Below are 19,916 nucleotides of genomic sequence, written 5' to 3' on the forward strand. Positions count from 1 at the left end.
GAGATTCTGGGTATGTGGGATATGGAAGATGCTGGGTATGTGGGAGATGGGAGATGCTGGGTATGTGGGAGATGAGAGATGCTGGGTATGTGGGAGATGAGAGATGCTGGTAAATGGGAGATGCTGGGTATGTGGGAGATGGGGGATGCTGGGTATGTGGGAGATGGGAGATGCTGGGTATGTGGGAGATGGGGGATGCTGGGTATGTGGGAGATGAGAGATGTTGGGTATGTGGGAAATGGGAGATGCTGGGTATGTGGGAGAAGGGAGACGAGGGATATGCTGGGTATGTGGGAGATGGGAGATGAGGGATGCTGGGTTTGTGGGAGCTGATCGAGAGATGTTGGGTATGTGGGAAATGGGAGATGCTGGGTATGTGGGAGATGGGGGCTGCTGCAAGGGTAGCCTATGTGGGAGATGCCCCCCAAACAATACACAGTAGTAGGTACGTTGCTGAAATGTTGTCAAAACCATATATGACGTTGCATCAACGTTGTCAACGTTGTGTAAACGTTTCCTGTTTGCTGAGTGGGAAATGAGGGATGCTGAGTATGTGGGAGATGAGAGATGTTGGGTATGTGGGAAATGGGAGATGCTGGCCGTATGTGGGAGAAGGGAGATGAGGGATGCTGCCCGGTATGTGGGATTGCATTTCCCTTTTCTGTCCTTTTTTTTTTAGCTTCCACTATTAGACTTATAAGTCTAATAGTGAAAATGAAGAGAATATATTCTCTTAATTTCTCTTTTATTGCTGACGCCGAGTACAACAATTTTGCTTTCATATCTTCCTTTTCCTTTGTTTTCTTCACTCTTGCTCACTTTGCCCTTTTCTGTCCTTTTTTTGGTTCCCACTTTATTGACTTATTCTCCTTATTTCTTTTATATTTCCAACCCCGAGGAGAGTCGAAGCACCAGCTGATCGAGACTCGTGGCGGCCATTGTGAAAGATCAAGCCGACTCACCTCCAGTTTTTTGACGCTATAGAGACAACCATTGCCTTATTTATCCTCCTCTAAGGCCATGGCCACACCTAAGGACATGGCCGAGCTGATGCAGTGGCCGCGGTGGACCAACCTACGCGTGTGTCAGGTGAAATAAGGGATGAAAGTACTGTGTGTGTGGTTTGGGGACTGCAAGGAAGGGTGGACTTACCTGGCTGACTCACCTGGTTGACATACGTACGTGGTTTCTTGGTTGACTCACGTGGTTGACTTACCTGGGTGACACGTGGTTTACTCTCTTGGTTGACATACGTGGTTGACTCACCTGGTTGACCCTCCTGGTTGACTCACGTGGTTTACTCATCTGACTTCTGGTTGACTCACGTGGTTGACTTACCTGGTTGACTCCTGGTTGACACACGTGGTTTACGCAACTGGTTGACTCACCTGGGTGACACGTGGTTTACTCTCTTGGTTGACATACGTGGTTGACTCACCTGGTTGACCCTCCTGGTTGACTCACGTGGTTTACTCATCTGACTTCTGGTTGACTCATCTGGTTGACTCACGTGGTTTATACTCACCTGGTTGACATAGGTGGTTAACTCACCTGGTTGACATAGGTGGTTAACTCACCTGGTTGACATAGGTGGTTAACTCACCTGGTTGACATACGTGGTTGACTTACCAGATTGACTCACCTGATTGACTCACGTGGCCTGCTCACCTGGTTGACATACGTGGTTGACTTACCTGGTTGACCCTGGAGAGATGCTGAGTATATGGGAGATGAGGGATGCTGGGTATGTGGGAGATTAGAGATGTTAGATTATGTGGGAGATCAGAGATGAATATATGTATGCAGGAGATGTGTGTGTGTGTGTGTGTGTTTGTGTGGTTATGTTTGGTTATGTGTCCTCCATAGCTATATTTTATTTCGTGGCCCCCCACTTTATCTATAAGTATGGTTATGTATGGTTATGTATGGTTGTGTGTGCTCCATAGTGTGGTAATGTGTGGTTGTGTGTGCTCCATAGTGTGGTTATGTATGGTTATGTTTGGTTATGTGTCCTCCATAGCTATATTTTATTTCCTAGCCCTCCCACTTTATCTATAAGTATGGTTATGTATGGTTGTGTGTGCTCCATAGTGTGGTAATGTATGGTTGTGTGTGCTCCATAGTGTGGTTATGTATGGTTATGTGTCCTCCATAGTTATAATTTCGTTCCTGGTCCTCCCACAATTTAACCCGGTGGTAGCTGCGGGGATCATGTTTCTTAAAGGCCCTTCCCTCTACGTGAGAAAAAGGAGAAAAAATCATCACTCGTGCAAACCATTTCATAATATTCATCAACGTATTTGTGATCAGTTTATGTATCATCTATTTTTTGGGGTTTATATCATGGCAAAAATTTGGCCCATCGCTGGTACACGGTAAAGCCACAGATTTGACCCGTCGCTGCTACCAGGTTAACTACAGGTGTGGTTCTAATTCTAGCACTGTTTCAGCATTCACCACCCACCCTGGCAGATCATTCCTGTGCTAGACGGTTGACAAGACTGAAATGGAAACAAAAAAAATAGATTCCTCCTTGGGTTCTTGATTGTAATAGATATATAAAAATAATCCCATAAGCAGGAAACTCCCTTCAGCTGAGTATTATTCCTGCCTCAGTTCTAATGCATGGAGACACTTGTTAGGAAGTAATAACATGAAGCGAAGTGTGGTAGGTTTTGAAAATGTAATTGTGGAGAGTCACTCCGTGCCTCCGAAAGACGATATTATGCCTCCATTTTGTAGTTAAGGGACGAAATACATGTCCCTCAACCATAATATGAAGGCGCAAGTACTTAAAAGTAAAGAAAAAGGCCTAATCCCCTTCCTGTAACGATCTTTGGGGATCCGTGGGAAATTGGGTTTCTTGGAAAGGTTATCACTCTCGTGGGGGCAATATTGGAGGCATGTTGTGACTCTCCATATTTACCTTTGAAAATTGTGTATCTGGGCTGGTATGTGATCATATCAGGACACCTCTCCTCCCAAAATTGACCTCTCTTTTGGCCACTCCTCTTAACTTGTTTTATAGGAGCAGTGATTTGCGGGCTTTTTTATTATCATTTTCTTCTTTTTTTTTTTACCCTTGAGCAGTTTCCTTTGCTGTAAAAAAAAAAAGGCTATAAGAAGAAGGGATTTGATAAACTGTTTCATTTTGACACCCTTCACTGGCTTTGCAGGTGGAACAGCCCGATATAATTTGGGTGCGTGAATTCCCGTCCACCACTTGTTCTGAAGAGCTACAAAACTTCCTCAGACTGGAGAGGCAACTCGGTGAACACTACAAGGACCAGCATCTGCAATACTCCCAGCACTGGTCATTGCTCAGAGTGGGAAGTGTAAGTTTTATTGACAGTCACTCTTGGTACGCCTTTGTGAATTGGTGATTAGCCCTTAGACGTCGGTGGAACTATATATAGACAGTCCAAAATTCAGTCAGTCGGTTTTGTATGGCAGAAATATAGCAACACTTCCAGATCACATTAGAATTTATATGTAGACGATAGTTAAAACATCCATTATGCGGCGCAACTATATTTATGTTACAGTCCTAAGATCGGCAGTGACTACGTATATATGGACCATTCATTTTTTGGGGAGCTATGTCTTCAAATACTGCCACCATCTAAAGGTTAACTTGTTGCCTAGATTATTTTTACCGTAGATCATTTTTCTACTGTGATGTTATGAGGTGGTTTATTTGATATATTAATAAATGAAAAAAATGTTCTTTCTCCTCAGCACGTTGTGGTCTACCATCAGAGGTACTGGGCTCGAGGGCAGGTAGAGAGTGTGCCTGGGACAAGGTCAGGGAAGGCACGGGTGTTCCTACATGACTATGGATGCACTGTGGAGGAGCAGGTGAGGGGGTATTTCTGCCTAGCGGCCGTATTACTAAACATTTCGTCACCCAAGTTCACATATTTGACAAGGCTTTCGTAGGAGTTTTGGGCATTTCCAGTAGTAGTTTCATGACCCTGATGGTAGTTTGACCCTTCTACTGTACCATGAAACTAAAGAAGTACTCATTTCTGCCTGACGACTGTATCACTAAACATTTCGTTGGCTAAGTTCACATATTTGACAGACTTTCATAGGAGTTTTGGGCATTTCCAGTTGTAGTTTCATGACCCTGATGGTAATTTGACCCTTCTGTTGTACCATGAACCTAAAGAAACACTCATTAGAACACAATTCACCCCCTCTTTGACCCCCTCTTTTGTTGCCCAAGTTCACCTATTTGACAGGCTTTCATTGGAGTTTTGGGCATTTCCAGTAGTAGTTTCAAGACCCTGATGGTAGTTTGACCCTTCTGCTGTACCATGAACCTAAAGAAACACTCATGAGAACCCGATTGACCCCCTCTTTGACCATTACTAAACATTTCATCACCCAAGTTCACATATTTGACAAGGCTTTCATAGGAGTTTTTTGCATTTCCAATAGTAGTTTCATGACCCTGATGGTAGTTTGACCCTTCTTATGTACCATGAACCTGAAGAAACACTCATTAGAACCCAATTTACCCCCTCTTTGGCCTTTAGAAATAGTTGATGTGAGAAGCGAAAGTGTCTCTGATGACTTGCATTACTCATTGCTCAGAGTGGCAAATTTTAAGTTTTATTGGCAGTTTCTTTCTGGCTATTCAAGCTTAACAATCAGTCTGTCCTTACCATGACCTGTTTCCCAGAAGAAGCATATTACAAGCACTTCTCATTTGTATTACTATAGCCCTTTTGTGCCATTTGCTGTACGAATGGAATAAGGGAAGATTTCTATGTCACAGGTTCAAAATATTGTAGTGCTGGAGCCGGGGGAGTGGACGAGTGTTCCTTACCAAGCCAAGAGGATCTGTCTGGCCGGCGTGGCTCCAGCATCCCTCCAGTGCTTGCTGCTGCATGAAGAGCCTAAGATGGTCTTGAAGTGAGTGTGGCAGTTTGTTAACCCATCAGCTGTGATTGGCATGGATTTTGCCTTCACTGGTAGCCTGGTAACATATACTCCCAGGTCTTTCTCTGCCTCTGTGGTGGATAGTGGAGTGTTTCCCATGTGGTATTGGTATGCTGGATATCCCTTCACTGGTAGCCTGGTAACATATAGTCCCAGGTCTTTCTCTGCTTCTGTGGTGGATAGTGAAGTGTTTCACATGTGGTATTGGTATGCTGGATATCCCCTCCCAAGGTGCATGACTTTACATTGTTCTTCATTGAATTGTAGCAGCCACATTCCGTTGCTGTAGCTTGGTGAGGTCTTCTTGTAGGAAATCCGCAGTCAAGGGGTTGAACATAGTAATGCCATTTTCTTGCGTGGGGACATGCATTAGAATTGTGTAACCCTGATATGAAATTTGTCATGTGTAACTGAAAAATTTTCATGTTTGGTTGTTGTTCAGCAATAATCATGATTCTCTAGCAGATGGTATTTTTTTCTTTTTTCTTATGCATTGCCAAATTGAAGGACTTGCTCCACAGTTATTTAGCATGGTTGAATTGGTTTTCATTTTTTGTCTCCAGTATATTCGTTGACACATAAAGAGGTGAAGTTTGTGGTTGTTGCAGCATCTTTTTTCTTCTTCCTACAATCACCATTTTCAACTTTCTTCTGCAGAGAATGCCAGCACTGGGACCCGGCCGCTGCAAGCTTTGTTGGGTCAGTGTGTGAGAAGTCAGCCAAGGTGGAGTTTGAGCCGGTTGGCCTCAACCATGAGGGTACGCACGGATTCCTTATCATGATCAGTTGATAATCTCCTGCTTGGTTCATGTTTAGTTGATGTCTTACTACAATATTACAGTAAATATATAGTTGTATAATTATATATCATTGTGCATGATCTGGATATCCCCAAAGTGTTTTTGGAGTATATTGATTGAATGTTTTGTCAAGAATATGAAAATTCACTCTTAGTTAGTAACCAAACTAAGAAACTTTGTATGTGAAGTATTTGTTTCTATGTTATTATTTTTTATTGCGAATACTTCCTTAACCTCAGGCTGTGTCAGCGGCAGGCTGGCCGTGAGCCTTCCCAGGGAGTGCTGGGCCGGCCTGGTGCCCCGGCTGGAGGCAAGTGTCCATCCTGAGACATCCAAAGACTGGCTGACATTAGATCTTGCGCTGGTATTGGTGGCTGAAGGCTATGCAGTACTGCAGACACAGAGTGCCCAGATGGAACAAGGCTCTGATGCTGGTGAGTGCTGCTGCTAACAGATTAGTCATAAGGGAACGGGCAGGGAATACAAACAAAACAGACATTGTAGTTATACGTGTGGCCAGTGTCGCCTCTTCTGCATCTTACTTTTATAAATGTCTCTAAGGTTGCCGCCTACCTGGGAGCAGACTCACAAAGTCCAGCACAGGGCAGCAGGACAGCTCCCTTAGCAGTGCCGAGGAGTCTCTCCCTGAAAGCTATCCTTCAAGGCACAGCAGCAGGCCACCATCGTCCCTTTTCATCGGGAGCACCGAAAGTATCCCAGGGAACACCTCAATGTCCAAGTGAGAAGCCTTGAGCTTTTTTGGAAATTATCTTTGGGAAAACTTATAATATATATATAGTATCTTTGACCCGTCCTCTGCGATTGGCATGGATTTGGTTTTCACTGGCAGCCTGAAAACACGTACTCCCGTCTTTCTCTGCCTCTGGTGGATAGTGGAGTGTTTCCCATGTGGTATTGGTATGCTGGATATCCCCTCCCAAGGTGCAGGACTACATTTTTCTTATTGAATTGTAGCAGCCACTTTTTGTTCCATTCCTGTTGCTTGGTGATGTCTTCTGGTAGGAAATCTGCAGTCAAGGGGTTAATAGATGCATATTTTTAATCAAAACTACTATATATTGAAAATCCTCTTGCATTCTCAAGTAGGCAGTCAGCTCAGGATTTTCTCCAATAGGCTCTTTTGTAAGTTTCAGTCTTTGTTAGTGACAGGCAGTGAGAGGCAACACTTAGGCAGGAGGTGAAGCTTGGGGTGATAATGATGGTGATGATGATGATTGTTGCAGGTGTAAGGATGTCAAGCCATCACATGCTGATCAGAATGGAGATCACGCTTCACCAAGATCCCAGCAAGGTGGTGCTCTCTTTACCTCCTGGTGTGATTTTGAAAACACTTCAGCCTCCGAGGGGAATGCTCAAGAGAAAGTGTCATATGCAGCTTCCGAGGGGAACGCTCAAGAGAAAGTGTCATATGCAGCTTCCGAGGGGAACGCTCAAGAGAAAGTGTCATATTCAGCCTCCGAGGGGAATGCTCAAGAGAAAGTGTCATATTCAGCCTCCGAGGGGAACGCTCAAGAGAAAGTGTCATATTCATGTAAACCTTCCTGCAAGGTTAAGCTAAAAGGTGAAAACTGTAGTTACCACGACTCCTTGGAGAATAAGGACATCATCAGTAATTTGTCTGGTGAGGAAAGCTTCATCAGTCATGTTGATTGTACAGAGAAGAACTCAGTGTTGTCCTCCAAAGGGTACTCTGGATCAAATAACATACCCAAGGAAGTTCAGTTGAAGCCACTTGATTATATGAATGACTTTGTTAAGTATGCAGAAATTAAAGCAGTGGTGGATGCAGGTCTCTGTGATGAATTCAATGTATCAGGACCTGAGGCCACAAAGAACTTATTGAAAAAGCTGGACCGTGAAGAAGACGACATCCCAGAGAAAAGTCACACTTGGGAAGTTACTGTCAACAGTGAAACAATATGTGAGCCTTTTTTTTCATCCTTCTTGTTGATTGACGAGGGCTTTGAAGTGGAGCAATGTTCCTCCAGCCCAGACGAGGGGCTGTACAACAGCCTTGTCAAGCAGGACGCTCCCCCTGAGGCACCTGACATTACCAAGCTGTACCGAGTGTTCATCGCTGGCGAACACAGCGTCTCAGAGGAAGAGGTCATCAAAAACAAAAACTTGGTGTCCACAGCTCTGAATGATCAAATTGTGAGTGCAGTCCTCAAGAGGGGAATGAGAGCCACTCGTCTCCAGGCCTACGCCTGGCCACTCATTGCCAAGGGGCGCTCGGCCGTCGTTGTTGGTGAGAAGTCTTGTGGGAAGACAATGGGCTATGTTGTGCCTCTGTTGTCCACCATTCTGGATACATGGAAGCTCATGAGTGAGCGACTTAGCCCAGGCATTGGCCCAGTGATGGTGGTGGTGTGCAGTGGCTGGCAGAGTGCCAAATGTGTGGCAGAGAATGTGGTCACCCTCCTGCCAGCCAGTACACCCTTCAAGATCATGACAGCTTGGGGAGGCTGTGGACATGAGGAGGAGGTCAGCACAGGCAAGCAACTCTGCAGTGGTTGTGACATCTTGATCACCACAGCACCCTGCCTCCTGCGCTTGTTGACGGGCGGCCCGCAGGGGGCAGCTACCACCCTGAAGAGGTGCTGTCATCTAGTGTTTGATGATATAGATGTCACACTACAGCAATTTCCCTCTGAAGTTAAGGAAATCCTCATAGCACTGGGAAAGGGACGAAGGAAATCTGGCCGCCGAGACCTGGAGCTGCAGGTGGTGTTAGTGAGCACCAGGTGGACGGAACTGCTGTGTCAGCTGACGCAGACCCTCCTTCCTCTCCTGGAGCCAACACTTGTGATCTCTGCACCGTGTGAAGCAGCACTTGCCACTAAGGTACCAAGTAACCTGCACCTTGTGTCTAGTGAAACTGAGGCTCTCCTTGTGGTGGTGAGACTTACAGAATCTTGTGTCTTCAAAAAGAAAATGGTCTTTGTCAGCAATGATGACTTAGCGGAGTCGCTGAGTGAATGGATGAAGGGTGCAGGCGTGCGCTGCGTCACTGTGAGCAGCACCACTCATATGTGGAAGGTGCAGCAGTTTGTACAGGAGTGGCACGTGCTGGAAGCCATGACAATGATTGTGTGTCAGGGAGCAGAAGTTTCTCTTCTCAGTCATGACATTGCCAACGCCCAGGTGCTCTTCCACACACACCTTGGCCCCTCACTGACGACCCTCACCCAGAGGTACAGCTTCATGACAGCAAACTTTGTCACTGACTTGAACCAAAGTCCAAGTAACTGTGAATCACACCTGATTCTAACAAAATGTGCTCTTGAAAAATTACCTGGAGCAATGGATGAATTATATAGAATCTGTGAGGACGTTCCCTGTGAGGTGAAAAAATCTGTAGAAATAATACAGAATGGAAGAAATTCCAAGTACAAGGCTTTGTGTTACTACCTGAAGGCTTATGGGAGATGTTATAAAAAACATTCTTGCAAGTTTAGACATGTGGTAAAAATCTCTGATGTACCTCAACACATACCAAGATTTGGGGAAGTGACCTTCAAGGTCATAAGGAGCCTCAGTGCCTCAAGGTACATAGTGCATCTCACCCAGTACAGAGACAAGGCCGGGGCCCCGTGCACTGACCTCGCCAACACCTACCCTGCCCTGTGCTCAGCCCTGCACAGCCACTATCAGGATGCAGGCCGCTGTGAGTCTCTGGAGTGTGCCCAGCCCGGGGTGCTGTGTGCCGTTCAGGATAAGGATGCCTGGGTGAGGGCACAGATCATTTCAGTGAATCACAGAGCAAGTTCCTCCATGATAAATGTTTTCCTTATTGATGAAGGGAAGCAGGTCACTGTGAGCCTGGAGTCAGCCAAGGCTCTCCCTCTCTGTTTGGCAGCAGTTCCACAGTTGGCTGTTGAGGTGCTGCTGTGTTGTGTTCAGCCCATGGATGGTGACCACAGCTGGACACTCCAAGCAACACACTTTGCTCAGACCAATTTTGCTCAAAAGAAGAACAACAAATTCATTGGTAGGATTTCCCTTGCTTTGGGATGTACGCTATGGCTGAATCCAGCTGCAGAGTTCATTAAAATAGACAAGATGTTTGTACAGAAGCAATCACTGAGGGGAAAACTCTTGTCAGAAAATTTTGGAATGGATAATCCTACTCATATGAAAAATCTGGAAGAACTTTGTGCCCAGGCTGGTGTGTCCCTGGAGGCAGAAGCAGTGCCTGACAGTGGCTGGAGGACGGCAATAACTGAAGCCCTTGACAAGCTGAAGGACGGGGGAGGTAAGGAAGACAACCCTAGAATCAGTGTAACAGATCCTTGTGCTGGGTGTGGAGAGTCCTCAAGGGAAGAAAAAGAAACCCGGAAGATGGAACACTTGACAAGGAATAACCTAAACAGTATTGGAAGTTCTGGGAGTGAAGTCTTGAGCCCACAGCATCAGGAGGAGAGAGAGAGTAACCTAAACAGTATTGAAAGTTCTTGGAGTAATGTCTTGAGCCCACAGCATCAGGAGGAGAGAGAGAGTAACCTAAACAGTATTGGAAGTTCTGGGAGTAAAGTCTTGAGCCCACAGCATCAGAAGGAGAGAGAGAGTAACCTAAAAAGCGGTAGACGTTATCGGTCTGTCCCGGCACTGTGCCAAGAGAAGCTGGCACTCGACCAGGAAGTGATGGTGAAAGTCGTGGAGGTCGTGTCACCGGAGGAATTCTTCGTCATCAAAGCAGATAAATTAAAGGAGTGAGTACTGCTTTCTGTTTTCATTGACGTAGACTGAAAAAATTGTTGATGTTAATGCCAGTAAGTCCACATTTACCGTATCAAACTTGTGTGTAAGCTGGAGACCCAAGGAAAGATTAAATCATGAGTTTGTGGATGTTACCATGAAGTAAATTCAGTTATAAAGAAATGAGGAAAGGCAGTATATTTTTTGGTCTTTAACCCGTCTGCTGCGATTGGCACAGATTTGGCTTTCACTGGTAGCCTGATAACATATACTCCCAGGTCTTTCTCTGCCTCTGTGATGGATAGTGGAGTGTTTCCCATGTGGTATAGGTATGCTGGATATCCCCTCCCAAGGTGCAGGACATTATATTTTTCTTCATTGAATTGTAACAGCCACTTTTTGCTCCATTCCTGTAGCTTGGTGATGCCTTCTGATAGGAAATCCAGTCAAGGGGTTAAACCAAGGCCAAGAATAAGAAATACCAAGTGATTCTTCCATTAAAAGGTTCAGTCATAACAAAAGTTTGTATTATTTGTCGTTTCGGGTTCTCAGTTCGCCTGTTTAAAAAGCCTATCGTAGAAATTCCTGGGCTTGTCATGGGCTGTTTGTGATTCTGGTTTTACACAACCTCTGCACGCTGAACTGGAAAATCAACCAAGAAAACCTGGTTAATCTTATCTGTGGCCTTGGGAAATAGTTGTTTTGGGAGCCCAAAATGTTTTAAAGTACGAGCCTTTGAAAAGCCCATCCTCTTCTTCAGACTGAACGCCCTTGAGGTAAAAATGAGGTACCTGGCCGAGCTGCTGGGCTCGTGTGACCACCGAGGGGACACTGGAAGAGCCCGGTGCTGCCTGGGACCCACACCTTCCTCAGCATCTCCCTGCCTTGTTACACTCAATGACAATAGGTATGAAATCCTCTCCTGTTGGTTAGGTTATGTGCTGCCTGGGACCCACACCCTCCTCAGCATCTCCCTGCCTTGTTACACTCAATGACAATAGGTATGAAATCCTCTCTTGTAGGCTCTTCTATACTAGGGATTAAGACCAAGGAGTTAAAGTATATTTCAGCATTTCAGTGAATTTGTGGGTTACTTTTCCTTCCTGCCTCATGTGTTTGTAGTAAAGTTCTGCCTTTTGGTTTTCTTTCCAATTTTCTCCTTTTTCATTATTTTCACATTTTTATATTTACCACTTTTATTCAATCATTCCATGCTACTCCATGAACTGTGTGTGTGTGTGTGTGTGTGTGTGTGTGTGTGTGTGTGTGTGTGTGTGTGTGTGTGTGTCCAAAAGAGAGAATTTATAATATTCTTTGTTTCTTTTCTTTCTTTTCCTTTATTTTATTTCCTTTTATTTTTCTGCTTCACCCTAGATGCTGTCGAGGTGTTGTGAGGGGCGGTGGAGCCGGTGGCAGCGTGTCGGTGTTCTTGGTGGATCACGGCAGGACAGTGCAGGTGGACGGCTCCCAGGTGAGACTTGGTGGGATTTTTCACTCAAGCTGCAGTCAGTGAGTCGCTGGTAATCTTCACATTCTTGCTAAAGGAAACTTGATCATCACCTAAGAATCTTTAACCCGTCTGCTGCGATTGGCACGGATTTCACCTTCACTGGTAGCCTGGTAACATATAGTCCCAAGTCTTTCTCTGGCTCTGTGGTGGATAGTGTAGTGTTTCCCATGTGGTATTGGTATACTGGATATCCCCTCCCAAGGTGCAGGACTTTACATTTTTCTTCATTGAATTGTAGCAGCCACTTTTTGTTTCATTCCTGTAGCTTGGTGATGTCTTGTAGGAAATCTGCAGTCAAGGGATCAGGGGCCATGGATATCATTATACAATCAAACATAAGTAATTCAGGAAGCAAGATTTTTTGTCAGTTCATCTTGCTACATACAGAGTGACATTTGCTTGCTTTGGCCAGGTGCACGGCTGTCCTGAAGCAGTGGCAGAACCAATACCCGGCCAGGCCATCTCCTGCACCTTACCACACACGGCTGTGCCAGACAACCTGAAGGAGGCTGCTACTCAAGCCATGCTGGGGCTGACTGACATGACGGACTCTTGGACTGTTAAGGTAAAGCTCTAAAGGAGGGGGACTTGTCTTTCCTTCTCCCCCACCTGTCCCTTCACCACTAACCCACTTCCTCTTCTTACTATACCTTTGATAGAAAAATAAATAAATATGAAATAAAAAATCTCATGGCTGTCAACAAGATTTGGGTCCAGTCACTTGACAGCTGTTATTAGAACTACTAACATTATCATCATCCTGGCACCCACTTTTTCTATCCTGCAGTTGCCCCTAGATTGTAGTTTTTGGGTGCAGCCCCTTGTGACGCCCCTACCATTGTACCTTTTTAATCTTATGATCCTGCCTACATGTATGTCAATACATAGTTGTACTATCACACTATGTACTGCCTTGGGGTTGGGATGACAGGTTCCTCCCTTCTCCTTTGTTGTATACCTGCAACAATAAACTATCAATCAATCCACTTTGGCAGAGTTAGGGAAAGGAATTGAGACCAGCTGTGGGAAATGAGAGATCAATATTTGCTAGATGAAGAATTATTTGCCTTGGCTTAAAGCAAGATCTGACTCAACCTTTTAGCTGTGATGTGTTTGCATACCTGCACTGAAATATGTTGTTCTTGGGTGTGACGATTGGATGTACTTGATGGCCAAAAAGCAGTATTTCCCTTTGCTATGTAGAGTTGGTATACAGAGGGTGGGTACAATTGGGCAACCTTCCTTTGTCTGTAGCTCCACCTTCCTATGACTTACACTTTGAAGAGGGGAGTATCAAGACACCTCTCCTCCTCATGTGACCTTCTCTGTGGGAGCAGTGCTTGGAAGAGATGTTTTTACCTGAACTTCCTCCTTTAATGTAGAAAAATGGACAGCTTTGCCCCCTTGCCAATCCTTCTTTATGTAGAATTCAGGGATGGAGTGAATACAAGAGTTGTGTATTCAAATACGAATACTTAAAAGTCCAACGAATATGAATACTAATTTGAATACACTGAAATGAATACATTGATGAATACTTTTCATTGAAGAATACCTCCTTGACATAACAGTACAGCACTGTTCAAAAGTTATGCAACAGTAAAATGACTTATGACCAGTGCCAGTATTCAGTTAGCGGTATATATTAGGTACAGGCATCACACTTACCTTAAATATGAATTATTTCTGATTATTGAGTTGAAGTATTCGTCAGATTATTCGTGGAATATGAATACTTTTTCCTTGTATTCAAATACGAATGACAATACTTTTATTTCTATCAATAAGTATTCAAACACACCCAATTATGATCTTCGAATATGAATACCTAATACGAATACTCCATCTTTGGTAGAATCTGCAGTTTTATGTATTTTCCAACTTGTGATGAGATGATCAATCTTTCAGGTCCTTGCTGTTGACGAGGGAACCTGTGGACCTGTGTACGCTGTGGAGCTCACCAACGACTCCTTTGCTCCACCACTTGACATGAGGAAAGAACTTGCCTTCATGGGCTTTCCTCTGTTTGACTAGGCAGGCAAAGCAGTGGTTTATATTAAGTTACTATTTTATATAATGTACTGAGGGGAGGGAAGTCTCAAATAACCAGCACTTGGGTCAGTTTCATTTCATCCATTCGGTCATATATGTAAGGAAACCATTAACCCCATTTTTTATTGTTCTATTAAGTAACAAAGAAATGTAAGTAAGGGGACCATTAACCCCATTTTATATTGTCACCGCCAAGTGGCCTAAGACTACCCACATGCTGTCCTGAAGACCACCCATCAACCCGAACTCTAGAAGAAACCGTCCAGGTGAATCAAGAATGAGTTCCGGGGGGCAGCATGAGCCAAGAATAAATGACGCCATTATAAAAATTGCCTGCGCCATGACGGGCTTGGGCCGACCACCAGGCCCCTGAACAAAGTCTTCTAGAGAAGCAAGGGTACTAAAAATTACTGTAAATTATTAGATAACTTTTATTTTCACTCACAGAGCCAGATGTCTTTTTATGTACCTGAAAAGAGATAAATTATTGGTATATATATGGCCATACTAGTAGAAACAGCAGTTGTAGTGGTAGTAATAGTAGCAGTAGTAGTAGTAGCAGCAGAAATATCAATAATACTAGTAGTGGTATAGTGAAACCATTTCAGCGAGTCAATTGAGGTGTCATTGGTTCCTGCAGGTCCTTTCCTTCCCTCTGCTCTGCCACACAGTCCCAACACTAGTCTCTTCCTCTCATATGTTATCTACAGGTAACATGTGAGAGGAAAAAATAGGTGTTGGGACTGAGTGGCAGAGCAGAGGGGAGGAAAGGACCTGCAGGAGCAAACGCCTCAACAGACACTAAAATGGTTTCACTTTAGTAGTAAGCCAAGTTGATATTGCACATATGTTGCTTAGTGGTCTGGATATTGACTGTTTGCTCTCTCTCTCTCTCTCTCTCTCTCTCTCTCTCTCTCTCTCTCACCTCACAGGACCTACAGGATGTCTCCCACAGTATGTTTACAAACCCCACAGACACATGCCCCCCAGACTCATAGATAAGTCTCTCTCTCTCTCTCTCTCTCTCTCTCTCTCTCTCTCTCTCTCTCTCACAGGACCCACAGGATGTCCCCCACGGACACATGCCCCCCAGACTCATAGATAAAGACCCCCTCCCCACTACTCTCTTCCTCTCTCTGAACCGACATGGCATATGCTCCCTGTTAGTTGAGTGTGTGTGTGAGACCCCCAGGCTTTGATCAGGAGAACAATAAAATGTATCAAGAAATGTTAATAAATAAATGAAATCAAAAGGTAACTGTGTGTAAGTCTTCCCCATATGAGAGAGAGAGAATCATAGAGGAGGAGGAGAAGGAGCAAAATGGGAAAAGGAAAGGAAATTAAGATGGGAAACATGGAAAAGTAGGAAGAGGAGGAGGAGGAGAAGCAGAAGAGAGAAAAAGATAAATTTTAGGAAGGAGAAATCAACGAAAAATGGTATAAAAGGAGGAGGAAATAATATAACAGAGGAGAAATGAGGGAAGGATATCAGAAAGGGGGAAAAACATGAACAGAGGAGAAATAGCAGTAATAGTAGTTAGGAAGTAGTAGGAATAATGGAAATAAAGTATTAAAGGAGGAGGAAGTAATATAACAAAGAGGAGAGATGAGGGAAAGATATCAGAAAGGAGGAAAAACATGAACAGAGAAGAGAATAAATATAAATTAGGAGGAAGAGCAGAAGGATGTAGTTTGCAATAGGAATCATGCACACTACTACGACTACTACTACTGTTACTACGAATCTTGGTCCTCGGCAAAGTAAGTCTTGGGTCATCCTGCCTCTGCTGCTGCTCGTAAAGTCCTGGTTCCTGAGTTTCTGCTACTGTCACCATCTCCTGCTGACCGGACACCTCACCTGTGAATGGAAAGAGGTGTGTAACGAGCATGTGTGTGTGTGTGTGTGTGTGTGTTCTGTCTTAACCCCTTGACTGTGGATTTCCTACAAGAAGACCTCACCAAGCTACAGGAATGGAACAAAAAGTGGCTGCTACAATTCAATGAAGAAAATGTAAAGCCATTCACCTTGGGAGGGGATATCCAGCATACCAATACCACATGGGAAACACTCCACAATCCACCACAGAGGCAGAGAAAAACCTGGGACTATATGTTACCAGGCTACCAGAGAAATCCAAATCTGTGCCAATCGCAGCAGACGAGTTAAACAGGCAGTTCTGACGTCAGTGTAACGAGTGTGTGTGTGTGTGTGTGTGTGTACCCTCCCTGACTTAACCAGGCAGCAGGGAGACCTGGGGGAGGAGTTGATACAGATGGGAGGTGAGGCGGTGGGGCAGCAAGACGGTGAGGGAGAAGTAAGAGAACCACCAAGCTGCCTGGAGCCCTGACGCCCGAGCTGAGGGATCGTGTCTAAGAGGGCCGAGCTCATGGTGGTTGAGCTGACAGTGTGCGGGAGCAGTGCTGAGTAGGCCCTGGGTGTGGCAGTCGAGTGCAGTGACGGGCGACAGAGCACCAGCAACCATTCTGCACACCTGTTTCACTTTAACCCATCTGCTGCAATTGGAATGAATTTGTCTTTCACTGGTAGCCTGGTAACATATACTCCCAGGTCTTTCTCTGCCTCTGTGGTGGATAGAGGAGTGTTTCCCATGTGGTATTGATGTGGTGGTTCACTGCTGGATACCCCCTCCCAAAGTGCATGACTTTATATTTTTCTTCATTGAATTGTAGCAGCTACTTTTTGATCCATTCCTGTAGCTTGGTGATGTCTTCTTGTAGGAAATCCACAGCCAAGGGGTTGATAAAGCTCTCTGGAGCAAGTGACTTTTCATTGTGGTTCACAACTGATTGACTCACATTTATCTATTTACTATTATTTTTCTTTTTACAGCAAGGGAGGCAGCTCCAGGGCATAAACAAAATCAACAATAGGAGAGCCGAGTAAATGCTGCTCCAACAAAAGAAAATAGAATAAGAGGCGATTAGAGAAATGAGTTATCATTTTGGTAATGATCTAAACAATGAAAATGGTCGCATGAATCAAAGACATGCACTGGAGTTGACATTATCCTGAAGGAAGCGTGAGGAAGGGTGCAATGCTTCAGGGACATGACAGCAGGTAGGGCAGAGGTCAGTGGTGAGAGATGAGGTGCATATTTCCTGGGGTAAGGTCAATATGTGCTGGGTTATGAGTTATCCGTGGCAACATACAGTTTATAGTTAAGCTGTGTTGGGTTATGTGTTATATGTAAACCAGCATACCAGTAAAGGTCAAAATACAGTACCCTCTCGAGTTTCGCGATCCTCGAGTTTAGCGCTTAGTCCTAAATTCTTACCATCACGACTTCTGCGCATTACCGCCACGAGTTTCGCGTTCCTTTGACATGTACGGGTTGCGCGTCTACCTACCATCAGCGTCATGCGTGCTGCCTTAAAAGGCAGTGTCCAACCACTGGAGCTATGGGCAACCGCGGTTGCCTGTATGTACAACCGGGAGCGAGTTGTTGGTTGTCCGTATGAATGGAAAACGGTTGTGAGTACGAGCGTGGGTATGTGGGTACCTCACAGCTGTATGTAAACAAACAGATGATGGCAGTGGCTGAGGAGTGAGGAGCAGTGGAAGATGGCCCACCAAGAGACTTGTAAAATGGACTGGCAGAGCTGCTTTGCTTACTGCTTGATTAACAAGATAAGAGAACACCCCCGTGCTGGGGAACCAGTGCAAAAAACTTTTTTCTCGAGTCTATGAAAATTGTAGATCTCTGTGATGTTTTCCTCTTCTTCTTCTTTTGACCTGTAATGCATGGCAGCGATGGTGAAAAGTAACAGTGGAAAATAGCAAAAGGGCATAGAAAACCAAAATCAGGGAAAGAAAAGAACAGAAAAACACCTAAGTTCAGGGCGGAGTGTATAAGTGCGCACTGTGAAGTAACTAAGGGCCGCTTTCACAGTCACTGTTTGTTTTGATCGTTACCAATGGTGGCGATCGATGCTATGGTTTTCCACGTGAAATTGGCCAATGGGGTAGTGGTGGCTGCAGAGAAAGCGACAGGTGTTGAGAGTGTGTGGTAAGGTGCGGGGCAAGGCTAACCCTGCAGCCGCCACGAGATGCCGTTGTAAAGGCAATACCTCCGACACCATCACATCACATCACTACCCATCGGCCAGTTTCATGTGGAAATACTAAAGCTGCGATTGCCGCTATTGGTAACAATCAATATAAACAAAAGTACTGTGAAAGTGGCCCTAAGAGCATGTTGTGAAGTATAAATGTGTGGAGAAGGAGGAACTAAGAAGCGATACAAAGCATTACAGGTCAAAAGAAGAAGAAGGTCCACTATACACTGGCCGGTGTTGCAAGAAATATCTTCCCGCTGAAATTAGTCATCCTGCTGTCCACCACGCATATGTGCTGTGGGAATACACAGCATTAAAAGTGTTCATTTGTCTGGATTTGTTATTTTTTGTCCGCTTGTGGTCTTTGTGAGCAGTGAGGGAAATATGGAAGCAGTAAGCAAGTTGAACCTCTCTGCGAGCTATTATGCGATTGCGGCGGCAGTTTACGTTCAATAGGCATTGAAAAATCAATCATGATGTTAGTGATTTGATGATATATAACAGAAAGAGTTAGCAGATTATACCATAACACACTGAAAACTACTAGAAGCTATAGGTTTGTCCAACTGTACCACGGGTGACCGCGAGCAACCACCCTTACATTAGCAGACGACACCACGTGGATCACAAGCATGTATTCAGAACTGCCAGCCAATTGTAAGGCGGCCGCCTTCAACTGCGGCTTCAGAACGACCTGTTCTCACTTCCCATTTTCTGCCTATAACCAAGGTACGTATTTTGATTTAACAAGAGAGTTAAGTCGAAAAAAATTGTGATAACAAGGGAGTCAAGTTGAAAATTAAAAAGTAATTTTTTTCCACGGTCCGGAACCAATAAGCGCTTTTTCATGTATTTCAATACCTCGAGTTTCGCGATCCTCGAGTTTAGCACTATACCTTCAGAATGAAGCAAGCGCAAAACTCGAGAGGGTACTGTACGATATTATGTGTTATATGTGACTCGGCCTACCGGAAGTGCTCCATGGTGCTTGTAGAAAGGTGCAGAGGGACAGGAACACACTGTTGAGAGAACTATTGACAACATAACAGGATGTAGTGATGAAGAAATTGGTGGCAGCATTATTGATCTGGCCTAGGTAAGAATATACAGCACAAACTAGCTCAAGAGAATACAAAGAGCATCAACAAAAAATGGATAAGCTGAGGCTGCCATACTCAGAAGAACATGGAGAGAGAGGTGACAGGGTGATGAACGGAGCAGACAGAACTGATGGAGAAAATTTCTTTGTGTGGGACGGGGGAGTAACAAGAGTGGAAGGAAATTGAAAGAGACAAGATGCTTGAAGGATTTAAAGAAATACTGCTTTCTTGCCTGGATAAATAGGTTGTTCACTGCAAAAACTTCAAAGAGTTACAGCTAAGACTGACTGCTTGAAACCCAGAGGCCAAACCCCATGAGTGTAGCTCACTTCCTGTATGTCACGCCAAGGTGAATACCCAGTACAAAGACTTGGATGATTTTCAATCTAACTTTGACTCCGAGACAGAACTTGCAGAACGCATCTCATTTCCTGCACATCACAACTAGGTAAATACACGCATGCAGTGTTCAGCACGCTGCTCGGCTTACGACTGAGAGGTCCTGAGTTTGACTCCTGGGTGGAGCAGAGACAGGTGGACACCTGTGCCTCTGCCCAGCCAGCAGTGAACTGGTGCTGGGTGTCAGACAGGGTTGTGTCCTGCCTCCCATGGTGGTGGTCTGGCACCGCCAAGGGTGAAAATCCAAGGCCTTCTGATCCTGGACACCAGTTTGTAGCTCAGTCCAGGAAGACAGAAGCAGGAGAATTACAA

General features: G+C 44.8%; 1 protein-coding gene across 1 annotated transcript; it reads left to right on the top strand.

Moving 5' to 3' along the window:
- Window positions 1-908: 908 nt before the first annotated feature.
- LOC126996244 (uncharacterized) lies at window positions 909-19,820 on the top strand. Its single transcript, XM_050856614.1, has 12 exons — window positions 909-1,089; window positions 3,177-3,335; window positions 3,739-3,858; window positions 4,784-4,920; window positions 5,605-5,705; window positions 5,987-6,181; window positions 6,309-6,486; window positions 6,992-10,480; window positions 11,227-11,373; window positions 11,841-11,937; window positions 12,389-12,541; window positions 13,885-19,820. Exons 1-12 carry the CDS (start codon window positions 1,021-1,023, stop codon window positions 14,008-14,010), a joined length of 4,971 nt encoding a protein of 1,656 aa, XP_050712571.1. The 5' UTR covers window positions 909-1,020; the 3' UTR covers window positions 14,011-19,820.
- Window positions 19,821-19,916: the final 96 nt, after the last annotated feature.

This window comes from Eriocheir sinensis, chromosome 9, assembly GCF_024679095.1.
Source record: "Eriocheir sinensis breed Jianghai 21 chromosome 9, ASM2467909v1, whole genome shotgun sequence".
Lineage (NCBI taxonomy): Eukaryota > Metazoa > Arthropoda > Malacostraca > Decapoda > Varunidae > Eriocheir > Eriocheir sinensis.

Bases quoted from the DNA above. Each gene is read 5' to 3' on its own strand.
- LOC126996244 (XM_050856614.1), top strand. From the start codon at position 1,021: ATGGCCACACCTAAGGACATGGCCGAGCTGATGCAGTGGCCGCGGTGG. The intron at 3,859-4,783 runs GTGAGGGGGTAT...TCTATGTCACAG, and splicing joins GATGCACTGTGGAGGAGCAG to GTTCAAAATATTGTAGTGCT. The intron at 10,481-11,226 runs GTGAGTACTGCT...CCTCTTCTTCAG, and splicing joins AAAGCAGATAAATTAAAGGA to ACTGAACGCCCTTGAGGTAA.